The 21,528-nt window shown below is 36.3% G+C and overlaps 1 protein-coding gene across 3 annotated transcripts in view; it reads left to right on the top strand.

Annotated features, from left to right (window-relative positions):
- The first annotated feature begins 829 nt into the window (after positions 1-829).
- The window catches only part of PTGES3 (prostaglandin E synthase 3), a 47,184-nt gene continuing 26,485 nt past the window's right edge, over positions 830-21,528 (top strand). For all 3 annotated transcript variants that reach the window (XM_007506107.3, XM_007506108.3, XM_007506109.3), the window contains exons 1-6: positions 830-1,635; positions 18,499-18,612; positions 18,756-18,825; positions 19,399-19,497; positions 19,708-19,797; positions 20,954-21,016. In XM_007506107.3, the coding sequence (XP_007506169.1) occupies positions 1,634-1,635; positions 18,499-18,612; positions 18,756-18,825; positions 19,399-19,497; positions 19,708-19,797; positions 20,954-21,016 (438 nt within the window). In that variant the 5' untranslated portion in view covers positions 830-1,633. The remainder of the gene's footprint in view (positions 1,636-18,498; positions 18,613-18,755; positions 18,826-19,398; positions 19,498-19,707; positions 19,798-20,953; positions 21,017-21,528) is intronic.

Consider the following 21,528-nt stretch of genomic DNA (forward strand, 5'->3'; position numbering starts at 1 on the left):
CTGAGAATTATGTCTTTCAAAAATATTTTCCTTTAAATTAGTCATCCTAAATTGTTCTGCTGATTCTCATTTCTCTCTGTATTAATTAATTCAAGAATTCAGATATCTCCCTGAAATGGTTATAGCCTTCATTTTTCAAGGAGTATCATATTCAATTATATTCATCCATATCCCATAGTTTGGTCATTTATTCACCTCTTTTGCCTCCCGTAGTTTGTTACAACAAAATGTGTTGCTTACAATATTCTTCCTTTTGAGTTTGACTTCCTTGGAGCCAAACAGTATTTCTGGGTCCAAGGTATATATAGTTTGGAAGCTTTGGCAGAATAGTTCCAAATTGTTTTCCAGAAAGTGAGAAAATCCAAAGCTCGGCTAAAAGTGCATGTTCTCCTATAACCCTTAACAATTGCTATATTCCTCTTTGCTTCTGATGTATGAGAGGTGGAATCCCTTAAATTGTTTTAATCTGACTTTCTTTTATTAGTGATTCGGAATATTTTTTTTTAATGCTAGTTTATTTGTTGATGAAATTTCAAAATTTAACTACGGTGCCTAAATCTTTGCTAAATAGTCCCCGAAAGGGCGAACGAATAGAGTGAAGGGAAGTCAGAGCCCACATCTCAGGGTCCATTTCATCTAGGCTCCTCCATTCAATTCACTAAGTACCCAAGGTTTAGCTATGTCAAAGCAGTAGCCTTGGCCCACATAGTGCTTGCTTCTTCCTAAGCTCCGCCCTCCTCAGCAGGAGGGGGGTCGGCCAGGTAGATAGCCGGAAGTGGCCCAGTCCCCAGGCCCGGGACTGCCCCGGCCCAGGCCTGGGGGAGGGGCACAACACCAACGCCTCTCCACTCCTCGGGCCTAGTCATTTCTCCGCCTTGGGCTAGGGCGAGGTCGGGGCCGGGGTCTTGCCGCCCGACCAGCCGCCTCCTGGCTCATCCTTCCCAAACCTCCTCAGCCGCCCATTTCTCAGAGTTTCCCCGGGAGATCACGCAAAAGCGCGAGCCTAGGCAGTTAAGGTGCCAACGGTTTTCCAACGAGAGGCAGCGGGAGGGAAGTAGGGGCGGGAGGAGAGGCGGGAAGAGGAGGTAGGAGTGGGCGGGGCGAGAGAGTGACGGGAAGACCCCGCCCTTCTCATCGAGATCTCTAGAAAGCCGGGCTCGCGCCCGAAAACCCAGGAGCGCGCACGCGCGAAGGGGCCCGGGCATTTTGCTGCGTCACTAGCCGCCGCCGCCTCCGCCGCCGCCGCTGCTGCTGTCGCCGCCGCCTCCTCTTGCTGCTGCTGCTGCCGCCGTTGTCGCCGCCGCCGCCGCCACCGTCGCCTTTGCCAGGCCTTACCGGCCTTCGTACGCACACGTTCGTTCTCCCTCCTCGTGCCCTCCCTTACTCTTTCCTCCTCTCCCCGAACAGAGAAGAGCCTCTCTTGTCGCGCGGTGCATTGTGGGCATCCAGGCCAAGCCCGCCGTAGCCGCCGCCGCCGCCGCCGCCTGAGGGGAAAGAGCTAGAGAGAGGAGAGGCCGCGACCGGAGAGGGAGGCACCGGAGCCGGAGCCGCTCGCCTGAGGGGAGTCGGAGCCATCGCCGCCGCCTGAGACACCCATCCCACCCGTTCGCCCGTCCCCCCTGCCCCGTTCACAATGTGAGTGTGATCCCTCGCGGAAGAGAGGCCGCGGCTCGGGGACGGGGCGGGAAACCCATCTTCCCCAGGGCCTCCCCCGCTGGGCGGAAGAAATCTGCAGGCCAGACCCCTTTCCGAAATTACCGGGGCCCTTCCTTCATGCCCGCTACCTGCGGGGAGTCTCTCGGGCCTCTGGGCCTACTCCAGGAAGTTCCCGGGCCCCCCCCCCAAATCCCCCGACCACCGTCTTTAATGATCCTGTTACCGTTACCATCCGAAAGTACCTCGGAAGGGCGTCCCCTCGTGGCTTCTGGGTGGGTGGGGGAACCTGCCGGGGCACCGCGCCATGTGGGGGGGGGGGGGGAGGTGGGTCTCAGGGAGTGGCGATGACCACGAGTTGGGGGCACCATGTGGCCAGCCGTCCCGGGTAGAGAGTGCTGGCCACGTGCAGGCCATCCCACCGGGGGCCCGTGTCATCTTGACACAGTGGTTGCCCGTGTCACCCTGACATCGTGTCTTCCCTTAGGGTACTTATTTACTTAGCTGTGGGTCGTCCCCCTTGCCCCCCCCCCCCCCCCCCCCCCCGGCTTCCGTGGGACTGGTAGCCCGAAGAGATAGGGAGTAGTTCCAGTACTGCAGGTTCCTGGCCCCTGCCTGGAGGGTCACTACCTAACAGGTTTTTTGCACGTGTTGACCCCAAGCACTATTATGGGGTTTGAGGAGAAAATGTCCCATTTTAACATTGTAGACAAAGTAGGTATTCCTGCCTTAATTTGCCATTACTTACATCTCGTGTTTGGTGGATTTCAAAAGTTTTTTAGGGGGCAATCTCCCAAAGGTGTGTGTGGGTAATCAGTCACACATGCACATTTTGGATGTAGAAGTTTGATTAAAACAAAGGGAAGATGCCTCATCTCTGGAATCTTATATAGGAGGTGACACTGCAAGGTCTAGCATTTTTCTCTGCTCCAGGTAGGATTGTTCACTTTGTGATATTCTCAAATTTAATACTAGCATACCTAAATTCTAGTGATTTCAGATTTTAAAAAAATTTATTTTGGCCAATAAAGCAATCTAAGCAAAGTGCATAGATTTTTAACTAAAATAAATAATGCATCAAAGGCATCCAGGACTTATTAAAATGACATGCTGATAGGGTGTGGAGAAAAATGGTCCAAGGGACTAATATAAGTAAAATATGGCATCCAATTGACTGAAAATGTGTATTATCAAAAAAGGGTACTTTCAGAATGTGAAATTGTCTTTGGGTAGAAAATCCCAACTGTATGTGAACCTTTACTTTTTTTATGCCTGTCTATTAGCAAAATTGTAGCTTTTCTAAGTAGAAAGGCAGAAGTTTTGATTATTGCTACAGTCAAAACCCAAGATTTTTAGGAACTACATAAGTCGTCAAAATTTCTAGTTCACCTAGTATTGAGCTGTGTCCTTTTTGAGAGCCATGGATTTGATCTAAGTTAAGGGAATTTGCAAATAAGGTTTTAGTAATCATTTGGTGAAGAAGAAAATTATTTGACCAATTATCTTTGATTTAGCTGCATGCTCAGAAAGTTTTTAAAACGAGCTTAATGTAAAACCTGTATAATGAAGAAGGGAGAAAGAACTATCTGAATAAATGAAACTTCGGTAAAAATCAAAATATTAATATTCCAAAACGTATATCTTGAAATGAATATATTTTACAAGACTAATAGCTTCAAGTTTTCTGATTTTTGAGAAATATGGTACACTTTTTTGGTTTTTTTATTTTGTGACTTAAGGATTTGGATTCACAAAATGGATATATTGTGATTCAGTTGAATTGGAAGAGACCTATTACTGGTCATCTAGTCCTAGAGGAAACACACTAAGGCAATTGGGGGGGGGGTTCCCCCTACTCAAAAATAGTGGTTGCCCCAGTCAAATATCTTTTAACATTTTAATCAAAGTAAATTGTGTCTTGTTTCTATAAGGTACTCAGAGGTCAATACTATATTATTGGGAAGGGAAATTATTAGCATTGTCTTTTACTAAGGAAATAAGGACCCAGAGAAATTTTATGCTGGCTCAAAATGATTTAAGTTCTTGTTGGAGACTAGCTAGATTCCTAGGCCAGTGGGGATGGTAGATTGGTGTTTTGGGAAGAGCAAATTCAAGAGACCTGGTTGGAGTCCCAGCTCTTCCACTTCCTAGCAATGTGTTCTTAAACACATCATTTAGCCTTGACTTTTTATCTGTGAATTGGAGCCAAACTAGATATGTATTAGCTTTTTGTTTGAGCACCAGGCAAAGAACACTGAATTTAGAATGAGAATATCTTTGTGTGTTTGTTTTGTTTTTAAATAAACCTATACCATCCATCTTGGAATCAATACTAAGTATAATTAATAGCATAATATAATTAATATCTAAGTATAATATAATACTAAGTATTGATAAGACGGGCTAGGCAATGGTGCACAGGTTCCCACAGCTAGGACAGTTTTAAGGTCTGATTTGAACCCAGGACCTCTAGTCCTGGCTTTCACTCCTCTGAATATATGTATAATTATTTGTGTTCATCCATCTTGGTCATACCTGTGTGAAAATACTTGTGTGACCTTGGGTAAGTTGCTTAATGTCTCTTGATCTCAATTTTCTGAAAAATGAAAGAGTTGTACTAGATGGCATTAAAGGTACCATCCAGCTCTTAAATCTGTAATCCTATGGCTTTTTTTTTTCCTGTACTCATGCAGAAATCTGCTAGCCTTAGGCAATTAGAGATTTTAAAAGTGGAACATATAGTTCTCCTTAATCTTATTTACTTGAGGTAGGGTTCTGAAAGTGACTTCATTTTTGCTTTATTGGAATGAAATTATCAAATGTGGAGCAAAAAAATTAAGTTTTGCAAGAAGTGAGTTCAGTAACAAAACTCTTTAATATGTACATCCCTTCTCATAAAAAAAAATAGATCTAATATCTAGAATATTTGACTGGGCATATTTCTATTTGAAAGGGATATTTGATAAAATTGGGGAAGTCGCTAATGTTTCCTTTTCATTCAGAGTTGATTTCCTAGCCACTGTAACATGGCAACTGTAAAGTTGTCCTTTAACCAGAGCGCTCTGGAAGGGTGAGTATGTGTGACTAGCAATATACACTTGTGATTTTTCCCCTGGTTGATAGTATTTTCTTGGTTCAGATTTCCCAAATTCTGGTCTGAATTTGATCATATCCCATCTGATTTAGGAGCCTAAAGAGTTGGTATCATTTGGATCATTTTGAACTTTCAGTGTAGATTAGTTTTATGGAAAGAGCCCTAGATTTAGAATCTAGAGAAAAGAATCTTTTAGATTATAGTCCTAAATCTATAATCCTATGACTTTTAAGTTTTTAACATTTTTTACCAAGAGTTTATTATTTGTGATCCTATAGTTGATGTGCAAATAGAAATGTTGATTTTTAACCTTAGTGCAAGAAAAAATTTATTTAGGAACATATCCACATTGCCTCAAGAGCAGTTAGGGCTTGGAAAGCTAAAGGTATTTTTATTGTTTTGTATTATTCATACTGTTGTTCATTTCTTTGATATAGGTATAGTCCATCTGGACATTTAACTTTTTTTTCTTTCTCTTTACCTTTTGTTGGTTGTAAGGTAGAAGAATGGTAAGGGCTAAGTAGGCAATGGGGTTAAATACTTGCCCAAGGCCACACAGCTAGGAAGTCTCCTGAGGCCTTATTTGATCCTGGGACCTCCTATCTCTGGGCCTGGCTCTCTATCTACTGGAGATTAATTTTCCAAGGATAAATCATCTTTTCCTAAGGTTCTGTTCATATGGAAAGTTTTGAAAATATAATCTTTTACAATAGTCATATAGTATATTTGTTGTGTGGCATTTGAACTGTAAATGTGTTCTTTCTTGACATACCATATAATTCTAGAGTTGAAAGGGATCTTTCTTTTGAGCAACTCTTGAATCCACCAAACTGTACTGATATCTAAGGCTAATCTTGGAAAGCTGTGCTTGAAACAAGGTAACAGTGGAATAACTGAATTTGAGCTGGAAACATGACCTTAGAGAACAGCTAAGTAACTCGTCCACATTTTTTCATTTATTCTATAAGCATTTATTAAGCACCTTCTATGTGCCAGGCATCTTGTTGTACTATATTCTGAGAATACAAAGGAGGAAAAACCCAAAGAAGTAGTTCTGCCCCTCAAGAAATGTACATTCTATTGAGAGAAAATATGTATGGACATATATAAATACAAAATACATGCAAAGTAATTTTGGGGGAAGGCACTAGAAGGTCTGAGAGTGACTTGTTTAAAATCAGAGTTGTCATATAAAACTGTCTTGTTCCCCATAATATATAGGGAGTTAACTGACCAGTGTTCTCTTGGTTCACATCCTCTGTATTTCTTACTCTATAGTTTCTGTTAAAAGTTTATTTCTTGACCTTTTCACATAATTTGCCTTTGCTGTTCATAGACTTATTTTAGAGCTTGGGCCTTTGCCTCATGTGTAAATGATGCTACATAGTTTTTCTTCTCTTGTGAGGGGCCAATCAGGGAGAAAATTAGAATAGACAATTCTTGCTTTATGCATAAATTCAACTCCTTAGCCAGTCCAGAACTACTGAGGGGGCTAGAGGTTAATTGAGAACTGGCTGCAGTCAGGTGGTTTGTGGGGAGGTAGGCAGGAAGTTGATAGGTATTTGAAGAAAGATAATTAAGGCTTGTGTGACAAAGTTAGAGACAATGATCAATAACAGTGTTTGGTTTAAAATCACCTATATGGATTAATATCTGAAGCTTACTGAACTAAGATTTTTATCAAGTGCTTTATAAAAATGCTTTGTAAAAATTGGTGCTGTACAAATATATCAATTAAATTTCTGTTTCCTATGCCTTCAGTAGTTTAAAGGAACTTTTTTGTAATCTTGTTTTAAAACATTTTGCATCTCTTGTCACCAGCTCTGTGTTTATATGTGCATATGGAGTAGTGGATAGAAAGCTGACCTTGAAATCAGGAAGACATGATTTAAAGGTCTGACTGTCATGCTGACTTCATGACCTTGGACAAGTCACTTAACCCAAGTGTCAACAAGCCTATATTCAGCTTTTAACTATGTTCCAGGAATTGTTCCAGCTAAATGCGTGAGATTTAGAGGCAAAATTACTACCTCTGCAGTCAAGGAACTCACATTCTAATGGGGAGGCGATGTTTATATAACATACAAATTCATTGTAAATGGAAGGTAATCTCAGAGGAGATTGAAGACTCTTAAAACTAAGTTTTAGGGAAGGTAGTGACCAAATTGACAGAAGGTTCCAAGAACCTAACACTGATGAAATTATAGGCCTGGTTCTATAATTCCCTGGGGAAGGGAGAAAAACTGATACATGTTGCTAACAAAGTTTTTGGAGCCAAGTTAGTGCAACTATTAAAGGCTGCTGACTAAAAAAATATAGACCATCAAAATTGGGGGATTCATATTGTAGAATTCTAAGATTCGGTTCATATCTAATCTAGTCACTTCATTTTAGAATTGTTGAACTAACATCCATCAAAGACAAAGTGATTTGCTTAAATTCACACAGTTTGGTCAGTGGCGGATGACATTAGAATCTGGTTCTCTACTCTGTCTCTTTCCATTCATACTATTGATACCTCTCTTGTTCAGTCCTTCTTGTCAGGGCATTATTGTCTTGGTTCCCTAATTGGTTTCTGTACTTTCCCTCTCCTTTCCAATGTAGCCTTCATAAAGCTGTCAAAAAGAAATCTTATATACAAATTTGACCATATGACTTCTTTTGTTACCAATAAAATTAAATGAAAACTTACTTATAAGGCCCTCCATAACCTATCTTAAACTAAACTTTACAGTCTTACTTCATTCTATACCCCTTCATTCCAGCATAACTCTATTCTTCATCACTTGCCCTTTCTTACTTAAAGCCATTTTGGTCCTCTCAACTGCTATTGCCATTCCTCTCAAAACTACTGAGTATTTACAGAAGGTTTTTGCTTTACATAAATTCTCATGACACAAATTCAACCTTGCATAAAGAATTATTGAAGAAATCTGATTGAGGATTCTGAATGAGGATCCAATTGGGCTGCTAGCTGTAAGAATTGCAAAATAAAGGGAAGTTTAAAAGGTTCACACTGAAGCAGTTGGCAGAAGGGTTTTATCATTTTATTAAAAATATAGTTCCAAATACCTCAAAATTTTTAAAAGTTCATATGGGAATAGAAATGCAAAAGAAAAACATCACATCACTTACCACATATATTCGGGTATGTGGTTTGGGTTTAGGCTTTAAAAGATTGCTCTATAGCAAAAACGGAATATTGAAAATTGATAACATTTGTATAACCCAGTGGAGTTGCTTGTTGGCTCTGGGAGGGGTAAATGGGAAAGAATGAATCATGTAAACTTGGAAAAATATTTTTAAAATAAATTTTTAAATGTTTTTTAAGTTCAGAGACTAGATGAGGATAATATTGCTTGCTATCAGGTTTACAAGGGAAAAAAGCCATTGTCCAAAAATCTTTCGATAATTTCATTTAAAAAGTTGCACAGCCAATTTTCTTGGTAATAAAGGCTAAAAGTGTAGTGGGTGTTATGTTAACTTTCTTGAACAGTGCTTTGCATAATTTATAATTAACTTTACCTTTCATAATTCTGTTTATCATGGTAAAATGTTTAATGCATCTGCATTTAGTACTTTTTGTGACTTATGTAAAAGTATTGTGTATAATGTTTTATAGGCTGGGTAAAGGCAAATTCAAGTTGCATTTTTAAAAAACTTTACATAGAAGTCTGCTGAGCAATTCACTTAATTTAAATATTTGTGTTTTTTATAAAGATATTTTGTTTTTACAATTACTTGAATTACATATAATAACATATGTCCACACGTGTTTTCCAAAGTTATGTTCCAAATTGTTTCCCTCCTTCCCTCTTCCTGGAGCTGGCAAGCAATTTGATCTGGGTTATACATATATTATTATGCAAAACAAATTTCCATACTGTTCATTTTTTTAAGGGAATAATCATTTAAAACAAAAAAATAAATATAAGGGGAAAATCGCATTTGATCTGCATTCCAACATTAGTGGTTCTCTGGAGCTAGATGCATTCTTTGTCATAAATCCCTCAGAATTGTCCTGGATCATTGTATCACTGAGAGCAGCTAAATCTATCACAGTTGATCATTCTACAATATTGCTATTCCTGTGTACACAAGGTTCTGCTTATTTCACAGTGCATCAGTTCGTGTTGATCTTTCTGAAATCATCCTGTTTATCATTTCTTAAATAATACTTTCATCACCATCATATACCAAAATTTGTTCAACCAGTCCCCGGTTCAATTTTCAATTCTTTGCCACCACAAAAAGAGCTGCTATAAATATTTTTTGTGCAAGTAGTTCCTTTCACCTGTGTGTAACCTTGAGCAAATCACTTAATTTCTCTGGGCCTCATTTTCCTCATTTAAAATGAGAGTTGAAATTGATGATTCCTAAGGCTCCAGCTCTAACTCTTCTTGAGTCTGACTTCATCTCATGTGAAATCCTCTTTAAGACTTGATGGTTTTTCTCTCAAAGTGATTTCTTTATATTTCCCTAGAACTCTCCAGTGTCCCTTTTTTTCTACATATAAATTCTACTAATTTTTATGTCCCTGTTTTCTCCTTTGTCTTAATGGCAAAGGATGTTTTTTCTTTGTGTCATGAGTCTTGAACAAAGCAAGTGAAAAGGAGAAGAGATCTAATTTGTCTCGATTAGTTTTTTAAAAAAATCTTTTATGTCCTAATAGTGATACTTCAGGGGCCTATAGTTTCAGGAATTAATAGCCATAAAGCTGCTGATTTTCTGTACTCATAATGCTAAAGGCATTTCCTGGAATTCCCTGACCAAGAAATCCATTTTTTGTGTGATGCAATCTAGTCTTTGAGAATTGATAAAAGTTTTATTTTGGTTTTGCTTTGAATGCGGTTGACAGGTTGAGGAAGGAATGAATTTTTCTGGTGACTAGGAGTTAAAGGGGAAGGCTTTTGGTGAAGCTTAAGACCTATAGTGAGTGGTTCTGCCTTAACCAGAATCCAAATGTTCTAATTCTTGCAACTAAGTATATGGCTTAGTCTATAAAAGAGGGACAAATGAGTTGCCCTAAAAATTTGAGGTCCGGATAGATTAAAAAATCTGCCCTGTTTGTGTTAGAGGGTCTTGGAGGAATAAGTTAGGCATTGGAAATTAAAAGTCATGCTGAAGAGATAGGAGGAGTAATGATTACAGCGCTACCTTAGTACCCATGTCCAAAGGCCTCTGCCTCATTCTGACTGGGTGGCACTAGGCAAGTCTCATAACCTGTGCCCCTCAGGCAACTTTGTAAAACTTTAAGTTCAGGCCCATAGTTGGGAGGTCCTGAGTTCAAATCTGGCCTCAGATACTTCCTAGCTATGTGACCCTGGGCAAGTCACGTGACCCTCATTGCCTAACCATTACCACTCATCTGCCTTGGAACCAAGATACAATACTGATTCTAAGGTGGAAGGTAAGGGTTTAAAAAAAACAAAGCTCTTACTGAGCTGAGTTACTGAGCTGAATTAGTAGAATAGTTCTTACCTGAAGATCTACACTGAGAAAATTACAGATTCCATACACATGCCACACAAATGTAAGTTATTGTTTGTTGGCAGAAAGGAGGTAATGATAAAAAAAATAACTTTTAAGATTACTTACCTAGTTAACTGCCTATTTCTAATTCTCAACTCTTGTGTTTATATTCCTATAGGTTCAAAATCTAAGTACAGTCTTGAAATTTTTAATGTTATTTAAACTTTTAGAGTATCTCAAAATTAGATTTAGAAATGCTTTCTATAGATTAGTAGTTATTATTAAATTAAAACCTTGCCTTCCATCTTAGAATCAATATTGTGTATTGGTTACAAGGCAGAAGAGTAATAAGGGCTAGGCATTATGGGTTATGACTTGCCCAGGGTCACACAAATGGGAAATGTTTCAGATTAAAACCTAGTACCTCCCATCTCTAGGCTTGGCTCTCCATCCACTGAGCCACCCAGCTGCCCCCTATATGAGTTGGTTACTTTGGAGGAAAACTGAAGTGTATTTTTTAGAAGAGGGGTTCATAATTATTGCTTGATTCAATAGAAATGGAAAATATACTTGATATATTTTGTCCATAGAAGCCCTCAAATGAATTTAACTCAAGATTTACAGAGGTCAAGCACCATTATGTTTAAGTGCTACAGTGGATCTTTGATCTTAATTATTCCCCTAGTGAAGCTTATCCATATTCATCTTGCATGGATATCATATTATCCTTGCCTTTTTCAGTACTTGCATCCTCCAAAACTTGGTAAGTATCAATTTCTTTGTATTATATCTTAATTCATTCCACAGTTAAGCACATCCTATGTGCAAGGTATGTATTTTATTCAGTATTTTAACATTAAGCATTTATACCACTTAGTGTTTGTAGAAATAAGGGTGGTTTTGAAGATTGTATATTTTGTGTATACAAAGATTCTTGTTTAAAAGTTAGTAAGAATCTATATGGCAACCAAGTTAAAGTTGACAAAAAGTGTGCCTTTTAGCATATGGCATAGCAAAACATCGAGGAATTTTCATTCCCTTATAGTGAAAGTATGGGTTTTTTAAATATTAATCACTAATTAAAGGGGACCATTGTAGTACACACTATTATCTAAACTTGAGATATCTGCATCTAAAAGATTTATTCCTCATGGACACTTTTTTAGTTCAATGCTCATGTTTTTTCTTTCCCAATGGAGTGTTAATAATGGAACTTTGTAATACAAAAATACTTTTCATGTCAATTATGTCCTCTTGACTATAACATTGGCTATTTACGCTTCTGAAAATTTACATAAATCTAAAACAGGTTAGGCATATTCTTATCCCTGTCATGACTTTAGGAGAGAAGCTAGGAGGTCATTTCCCCTGGCATATTTGGAAAAATGTGGTTGATTTCCATGTTTCTCTTTTCTGCCAAATGCCTTCCCACCTTGAAGAAATGATCAAGCTAATCTGTCTTAACTCATCAGGGGTGTGGAATTCTTTTGTTATCTGAAAATTGTACGGATTTCTGCTGATTAGACTTGAGTTAGACTTTGTTTTTAGCTTTTCAAATGAATATTTCTCCATATATTATAATGGGAAAATGTGGGTTTATTCTATCATTTTTCTAGAAGGATTCACGAAAATGAAATCCTGGTAGAATAAAACTGACTTTACCATGAAGAAGTCCTATTAGTATGACTTCCTTGAGAAATGAATTTTTTTATAAAGCTCTGCTGCTGCTAGAAATTTTCATCTTAAACAGTTGGTTTTATGAAGAAATACATAGTAAATTGGTATGACTGGTTCAAATCATGTCTTTTTTTCAGTTGGTCATTAATATAATTTCATTTCTGAATCACAATGTTTACATATTTTTAAAAAATACTTTAAAGAGTAATGTTTATTATTTATTTCAAGTAGGAATTAAGATTTTTTTTCTTGGCTCAGTATAAATAGCCAAAAGTATGGTCAAAAGTCCATAGCTGATCAAAAAGTATTTTCCTTTTACAAAGTTCTGTGATTAAATAAGTCACTTAAAAAGAAGAAAAGGGGAAATTTTAGCTTAAAGAGTGTGATTAATGCTTACTAAAGACCACGAAATAACTATTTTGAATGCTCTGGATGTTCTATATAGTTTGGTAAAGTGAGCCACTACTATGGTCCCCTTTAATAGGAAATTGGTGTTTTTCCTTCTATGACTAAAAGCAATTTAATCAAGATAGTTTGGACTTTATTTGTAAAAACATCCTTTGTAATTTATTGTGTGTGTATGTGTATTCCTTAGTGGATAACACTAGAGACAGAAACAGATGAGAGGCAATGTGCCCTTGGACAAACCCTTCACCTTCTGGGCTTCAGTTTACTTAGCTTCAAAATAGAATATTAATGCTCATACAGCCTATACTTAAGTAAAGCATTTTAAAACGTTTTTCAAATGTCATCTTTTATTTGTCCCTACTTTTTCAGAATTATTTCCCAGTCTTGCTCTTTAGATCTGAACCAAGTATGATCCAAACAGATTGGATGGTTCCATCCAAATCATCTTGATTCCATCTTCAAGTTGCTTAAAGACTTCATCTTTGAATTAATCAGTGTGTAGTCTTGTACCTTGCACATAGTAAATACCTAAAAATTTGTTTGATCTGTTGAAGTAAAAAAGAAAACCATTTTGTCATTTGTCACTTGCTGGCTTTATTATCAAACTTATTATTTTATTCTGATCTGTTAGTATACTTTATCTTTAAAATTCCTGACATAGGGTAAATGTATCACGTTAAAAAGGTAGTAAGAACTAACATATGGGATAAGCTTATATTTTGAGTATAATGTAGCAATTGTACCTTAGACAAACCTGGAATTATAGGCTAATGACCCAGGGGATTGCTATTAAATGTTGCCCTCCAAAACGAAGGTTACATTCATAAAAAATTTAAATCTTCGTTATCAACATTTTTCTCCATCACTTCAAACTAAACAAACTATTTGTAATTTTGGGGCATGAATGCTTATACTGAAAATTTGGCAGTCTAACAGTTTGAATTGATTCTAGCACATCTCTACTAATTAAATTTTTTACAAAATTTTAAACTTGAAAGTTACTAAAAAGTCTATTACATTGAAAATCTCAACTCAAGTTTAAAACTTTTTAGTCTAAAATAAGCTATGATTTGTTACTATTGGTAAGACACCTTCTATCAGACATGTATTTTCCTTTTGTCTAAATATTTTCTAAGTTCCTAGAAGAAACTGAAATTAGGAATAGGAAGTAGGGTGGTGATAGTAAAATCAAGAGAGTAGGAGAAATGTTTCATAGTTCTAAAAGAACCACAAAGCCCTTCCAGGAGCTGATTCCTGGTTGCCATCTTAATTATTTTCCCACAGGATAAGTACAGCTCTTAGATTCTCTTCTTGGCTGTGCGCCCCCCCCCCCCCCCCCCCGAAAAATTGGATCCATTTTAATTTGCTTTCCAATCAGCTTTGCTAGAATTTCTATTCTCCATAAAATAAGGCCTTTCTGAATAGGAGGGTTCTTACAAAATCAACCCCATACCTTTTTTTTTTTTAATAGGACAAATAGAGTAAGGGAGTCTCCAATGAAAACTTTAGAGAAAACAAAGTTACTTGAGTTAGCTATGGTATTGGAACAGATAGCTTTTCCATAAAGTATTATGATATTTTCCATGATTGCATGTTTTTCCAAGTAGTTAGAAAGGAAGCTGAGCCTATCTAGAAGTACAAATCTTTTTTTTTTTCTTTTAATCCATACCTTATGTCTTGGAGTCAATACTGCGTATTGGCTCCAAGGCAGAAGAGAGTGGTAAGGGCTAGGCAATGGGGGTCAGGTGACTTGTCCAGGATCACACAGCTGGGAAGTAAGTGTCTGAGGCCAGATTTGAACCTAGTACCTCCTGTCTATAGGCTTGGCTCTCAATCCACTGAGCTACCCAGCTGCCCCCTACAAATCCCTTTTTAATGCCGAGAGGCATCAAATTATTTTGATAGTATAATCTGGAGGTGGGTAATAAACCTAGTCATATTATTGTGACTTAGCAGGAAGAAGGAAATTAATCCCTAGAGAGAAATTATACATTCTCCTCCCCCCCTTCCTGGATTTGTGTGCTTTTTTTTTTTTTTTTGATAATGTCATTTGGATTGGAATTTTATTTCTGTTTTCTCTAGGATATGTTTAAGACAGGAAAGTTGAAGGGTAATTAATTAATTGCCTGTTGGTATTAAAGAGCACTGAGATAGTTGTTCCTTCCTATTTGTAATAAAACAACACATGATTAGGTGGAAAATAAACTTAATTACCATGGAATTTTAGTCCTTTTCCTATATTTTAAAAAGAAAAACTGAGGGCCCCAAAAAAGGGTTTTCAAACCCAAGTTATCTGATTCTAAATCTGTTGTTTCCATTTTGTACAAAATAATTTTTTTTGCATGGCAACACCTGAACTAGAAATTCAAGTGTCTACTAGGTTCCCTTTTTCCTTTCCAAAATAACTACCTATATCAGTCTCTTCCTTTATGATCCCATCTCTATTATCATTATCAGCTAATCTCTTAACCCTATCACTCTTCCTTCCTTTTCTAGTAGTCCAAAACAGCTTTGCTACTAAACTGAGAAGTGAAAATGAAGGGTAAATTTACTGTTACACTTAGTTGAATATACTCTTGATGCCTATTTAATTAAACTAAACTTAATAATCATTCATCATAGGCCACATTCATCATATAAGCCACTGCATTAGTGTTAAAAAAGATGCTCTAGGGGGCAGCTGGGTAGCTCAGTGTATTGAGAGTCAGGCCTAGAGATGGGTTCAAATCTGACCTCAGACACTTCCCAGCTGTGTGACCCTGGGCAAGTCACTTAACCCCCATGGCCTAGCCCTTACTACTCCTCTGCCTTGGAACCAATACGCAGTATTAACTCCAAGACGGAAGGTCAGGGTTTAAAAAAAAAAAAAGATACATATAACACAGCTCCTACCTTCAGTGGGGTGGTTAAAAGAAAACCCTCCAGCAATCATAAACTACTATCCATAACCCCTATATGGGCCAGTTGTTTGTTTCTGGAGTGACTGGCAGAAAGTGGCAGGATATATAGTGGATCACAGTTTTTTAGACTATTTGACTCTAGCTATGTTAAATGTAAGGTCCTTATCCAGTGACCAAATAAGCATATTATTACAGAGAATCAAACCATATTAGTCTTGACATTCTTGCTATTTAAGTAAAGACAATAGGGTGGCAAAAAAGTTGAGTTCGTGTTTCATGCAATAAGATGAAAGCAATTTGTAGAATGATGGTTATCTCTTTGCAAGAGTCATCATTGATGTTTACAAAATCAACATCATGAGAAACTTCTGTGTCAACATTTATTGTAAAGGATAATGAGTTAAGAGGAATTCCATGAATAACTTGATAAGACCCTTCAAACTAAATCACCATTTTACTACAAAGTTTGCTACAAAGTAAGTGCAAAGATGAATGTAGTGGGACATGGAAAAATTTGAGAATGTGCTTCAGAAATAAGAAATTAAATGCCAAAGACTGGTAAACTATATAGAGTTTTACATCTGTGTTATCAAGAATACTGACTAAATATGGTAAACAATGCATAACATAAAAAAATTTATGGTTCTCAACCTATTTCCAAATCTACTGTGACTAAATAGTCATCACTAATTTGTTAAAGCGGAGATCAAATTTTAAAACATACTGTAATAAACTTGAGAGAATATGGTGTACAATTAATGCAACTCTTGACTTGTCTAAAGTTTTTGATGCCTAAATATGAGCTAAAAGAACAGAAATTGATACAGAATATACTCAGATTCTAATGTGTTTTAGATAATAGTTAACTACGGTGTATATAGTCTGTAAGCCACTTTAACTAGAAAATAATTGATCTTTCCAGTGTTAGTGGCCAGTAATAGCAGTTGTTTGAGATGCAAATTCCTTTATAATTCTTTGGGGAGTGTAATGGAAGATAACAATTAGTAAAGATGTAATGAGCAGCAAAATTAAGGTGATACAGTTATGTGAAATTGGTTCTCAATATATTTGGAAAAGAGGGAGGAAGGTTGGAAAGCAGCATAAACTTATTCTTAGTGTCTGACCCTTATGACTATTTTCCATTTTTTCAAAATCATTGAGAATATCATCTACACAGGGCATCCTTGATAAAAGTGGAAGAAGAAAATGGTCTTTCACAAAGAGCAGCTATATTGGAAAAACATAGACAATTTAAAAGCATTTGATTTAGTAGAGCAAAATACCATATTTTAAAAGACTCCAATTCTTTTATATAGATATGAAAAGATTTGAAATATATATAGCAACAGAGATAATTTTGACCTTTAGTCAAGATAGATATAAAAAAGGAAAGTGCTCACAGTCATGTCCTGGGCAGATCCCAAATGGGAAGAAGAGCCTACAGATTTCTTTTTGTAGATGGCATTCTGCTAATTGCGTCAAGATCCAAAACATTGCAGAACCTCCTAAATGCAATCCATACTCAAAAATTTCAGGCTAAATATATACCCAGGAAAATAAATGAAAAATGCATATTGTTCAGTCTTTGATAAGCTGCTGAACATTCAACCCTTAAGCTCCATCATCCATAATGATATATGTACTGTGTAATGAGATGGATCCAGAATTAAATAGGGGAGAAGTAAGCTGGATTGCCTTTAGGAAACTTGTGCTTGTCATGACCAAAACTTCTTTCCATATTAGGTGTTAATATTTCCCCTACTGGATTATAAATACCTTGAATGAGGAGCAGGATGATGTCTATCTAATCCTTAGATTCCTTTTTCAGCATCCCTATTATCTGATATGTAATCCGATGCTCATTAAATTAGTGAAATGATAAGAAAACTGCCCACATAGCCAACCTTATTTTCTATTGTTTAGGACATAAATCTTTTATTCCAGGTGTAGGATTGTAGGATGGCTTCATTTCTTAAATGTTTCATACTATTTCTAAGGAGAGAAACTTGAAAGCAAGGAAAAATTTTTTTTGGAAATTGAAATATATGCAATACTTTAGCCCCTTTGGCAAATCTAAAGATGCTTTGTCACTTTAGGAATACAGAAATATATTCTGTATACCTGTATAAAATGGCATTTATTTAGAGCACTGAAGTTTTTGGGGGGAAATATATCAAGATCTTAATTCTAACTATTCTTTTTCCTTCCCCTGAAAGGCAGGCATCATATTTTCCAGTTTTATTCTGTTAGTTCCTAATATTAGCCACAATCTCCCATAATCTTTTTGTATTCCAAAAGTTATTAAACTTAGCATTTTTCTTAACTGCTAGTAGGCCTATATTGCTTAAGAAGTCAAAGAGGAAAAGGACCACCTATATGTACTAAACTATAGCAGCTCTTTTTGTGGTGGCAAAGAATTGGAGGAGGGTTGTCCATCAAATGGATAATAGATAAATTATAGTATATGAATGTGATGGAATACTATTGTGCTGTAAGAAATGAAGTGGATGGTTTCAGAGAAAACTGGAAAGACTTATGTGAACCGATATAAAATGAAGTCAGGAGAACAATTGATAAAATATTGTAAAAGCAACTTTGAAAGACTTAAAAGCTAAGATCAATACTATTACAATCACAGTTTGAGAAGACATGCTACCGTCCTGATACATACCATCTCCAGAGGTGATGTATTTTAGTGTAGGTGGTTATTGTTGATTTTGTTGTGGCCAATTCAAGAATTTATTTTGACTATACTTGTTTTTAACAGTTTTGTTTTTGGGGTTTTTTTTTTTTAATTTCTTTTTAATGGTGGATGTAGAGATGGTGATATGGAGAGAATATAATAGGATTTAAAAGTATTTTCCCATTGAATCATTTCCTTGATTTTATTAATATAATGAATTTCTGGCATTACTAGTTAGTATTTATTCTTAAAAGTTTTCAAACTACATTTAGGCATTTATGGCATCACTATATTGGCGGTCCCAGGCTTCTAACGCCGAGAGAGTGGGACTGTCTCTGTGCAACGACTTTTCCACTTAAATCTCCTTCACGCACAAGTGTCTTTTTGCACACTCATCTATACACCATAGATGAAAACAAAGACAATCGTCATCCTCAGTTACCGAGAGACTACTACTATACTATATTGGCGGTCTTTTAGTTACAATGAGCCAAAATTTAACAGATTTAATGCATTGGGGAGTAATTCTTAAACCTTAAGGGTATGTAACTTTGGGCAGGGAGCAAAGATAGTTCATTTTAGCCTAATTACTCTAAATTTTCTCTTTCTAGGCAGCCTGCTTCCGCAAAGTGGTACGACCGAAGGGACTATGTCTTTATTGAATTTTGTGTTGAAGACAGTAAAGATGTTAATGTAAATTTTGAAAAATCCAAACTTACTTTCAGGTAATTGCTATGCTGTATGATACAACAGAAATGATCCCAATTTATTGAATATATTTGGCCTAACACTTGCATTTTTGTATCTAAGATCTTGCGGGGGGTGGGGAATTCACCAATGTAAACAACCTTTCATTCTTTCTCTACAGTTGTCTTGGAGGAAGTGATAATTATAAACATTTAAATGAGATTGACCTCTTTCAGTATATTGATCCAAATGTAAGTATTTTGGCAAATAAATCCCATATTACCTTTTCAAAACAACGTGCCTCACTAAGTAGCTAGTAGTTTTGCTAATGTTTCCTATTATTGTCTACTCTTGTAATTATTTCCACGCATTTGGTTTTTTCTCGGTTTCTCTTCTGGATTCTGACATTGTAAAAGCTCTCCAATTGTAGGGCACATTGTCTGTGTACTCCATTAGAACTTTGCTTGAGGCAGGATTCTTAAAGCCTAATCCAACATAGCATTATAATTCATTTTTAATTTAAGATTTTGTCCTAAGAGAAAATACAGGTGCTTCTTGTAAGCATTCTCATTCTCTGTATATGCCTTGTCTGTGGAAAGAATAATGGAACTAAATTTAACTAGTAACAGAAAAATATTTTCTGTGTTTTGAGTGAAATTTTTATAACTCTCGAATATGATCATATTTCTCTCTGGAGGGAACCTAGGGAAAGTAAAATAATAAGCTTGTAGATGAGGAGTGTCGAAACAGCTTTATGTAATACGTTATTCTTTTTTAGACCCATTCCTACAGATATAAAATAGAGGTGATTCTTTATCTTTTAGGACTCCAAGCATAAAAGAACAGACAGATCTATCCTGTGCTGTTTACGGAAAGGAGAATCGGGACAGTCATGGCCAAGGTTAACAAAAGAAAGGGCAAAGGTAAGGTCTTGATTAAGAAGGCATTTATTTAAATCTGCATAACATGCTAGCAGTATAATAATAATCTTGTGTTCATGAAATTGTTTACTAGCTTGTAACACGGCTGTAAATTCGCCTTCATCTTTATCTAAAAACGTGCATTTGTAGGATTAGTTCTAATTGTGGAACAAATAAATTTAATGAGAAGATAATTGTGTGTTTATTCCACAGCTCAATTGGCTCAGTGTGGACTTCAATAATTGGAAAGATTGGGAAGATGATTCTGATGAAGACATGTCCAATTTTGATCGTTTCTCTGAGGTAGAATTTCCTTTAAATGGGCTTGTTTAAGTTTTTAATTTTATATGTATCTAGTGTGATTTAAACTTACTGGAAATCCTCAGTTTTATCAGAGACTTTAAACTGCACCATTTCAGAATCTTAGTACATAGTAAACAGCCCTGGAATTTTTATTGTAAAAATGTAAGACTTGACGATTATCATTTCATCTTTAATCTATACCAATTATAAGTATCCTCTAGGTTTGAGAATATTATATGTCCTGATAGTTATTCCTCTCATATTGTTGGCATTTAGTAACTTAGAGAGTTTAGGAACCCTTTTACAATTCATTTCAAAAGAATAAAGGGAATCATGAAAAGAAAATGATTACATTCTGATGATTTGTTTTTCTCTTGATATTTTTATCTACAAGAGGAACTAAATTGATGTTGACCAATAAGTCTTTCTTTAATTGATAGTCTTTGTATAAGGCATATTTATATCACTAAAGTTTATTTTAAGTCACCTACATTTCTCAGTATTTGCTGCCCAAGTTAAGCCATCCTTATCACAAAAAATAAATCGGGGTGGGGATGGGGTGTTAGACTGCAGCAAAACCAATCAGGTTTAAGGTTTTTTTTTTTTAATGTACTCTTAAATTATGAATAAAAGGGGGTAAGTGAAGCAATAATAAAAATATTTATGTGTAGAAATATTTCTCATTGAAATTTGGGATTATATATTATTCCTCCTAAAACTGGTCCAGTAGAATAAACTATATCACTCTCAGAGAAAATTATGAGAATATAGAGTGGTTAACTTCAAATATTGGGAAGAGATGTTATTTAGACAGAGAAACAACTTGTTTTATGACCAGAAGGCAAATAGATATACAAAAAATGAACTCCTTTAAAAGGAGTAGATTATCTGTCACTAGAGATTCTATTGGAGGTTTGGGTGCTCATTTATTAAAGATGTTGTAGAAGGAATCTTTTTTACCTCTGAGATTAGGCTAGTCCTCAAAGATTGCCTTCAGTCCTCATTTCTGTAAAAATTAAATGAGGAAATAAAGGGTAATGAATAGGAACCATGCTGTGTTTGCAAAGCACTTCTACAAATATACAATGTTTGATAACTTGTCAGTGATTTTTTAAAGCAGTTAATAAGAGTTAAATAATATTTATTTTTCAAACAGATGATGAACAACATGGGAGGTGATGAGGATGTAGATTTACCAGAAGTAGATGGAGCAGATGATGTAAGCATTTTTTAATTGGCTTTTAATTTGTTATACTTCTTTCTTCAGCAAGCATTAACAATTATAAACTTGGAGTCAGAGGATTAATTCTAGCTCTATCTACCATTTACCAGCTTTTAACCACAGTCACTTACTCTCCCTTAGGTTCATTTTCCTTGTCTAAAAATGGAGAATAGTTATACCTATCTACATTGAGAAAAGCATTTTATAAACTAAAGCACCATATAAATGTGAGCTAATAACAAGATCAAGTTAGAGCTTTATGGCATCCATGAAAAGAGAACCCCAAATCCATTGGCAAGTAAACTCTAGCAGTGTGCTGTTGTTGCTGGGGTTTGGTGGTTGTTGATTTTTTCCCCCCTACAATTTCTAATTTTAATTCATTTTAAGATTGTGCTAAATCTCATCCTGAGGGAATAGCAATGAGAAGTGGATGGGGGAGGAGGATTCCTTTCCACAGAATATTAGAACTATACATAATTCCTTTTAAAAAATTTTAAATAGAACATTTA

The sequence above is a fragment of the Monodelphis domestica genome, chromosome 5 (genome assembly GCF_027887165.1).
Source record: "Monodelphis domestica isolate mMonDom1 chromosome 5, mMonDom1.pri, whole genome shotgun sequence".
NCBI classification, from domain to species: Eukaryota; Metazoa; Chordata; class Mammalia; order Didelphimorphia; family Didelphidae; genus Monodelphis; species Monodelphis domestica.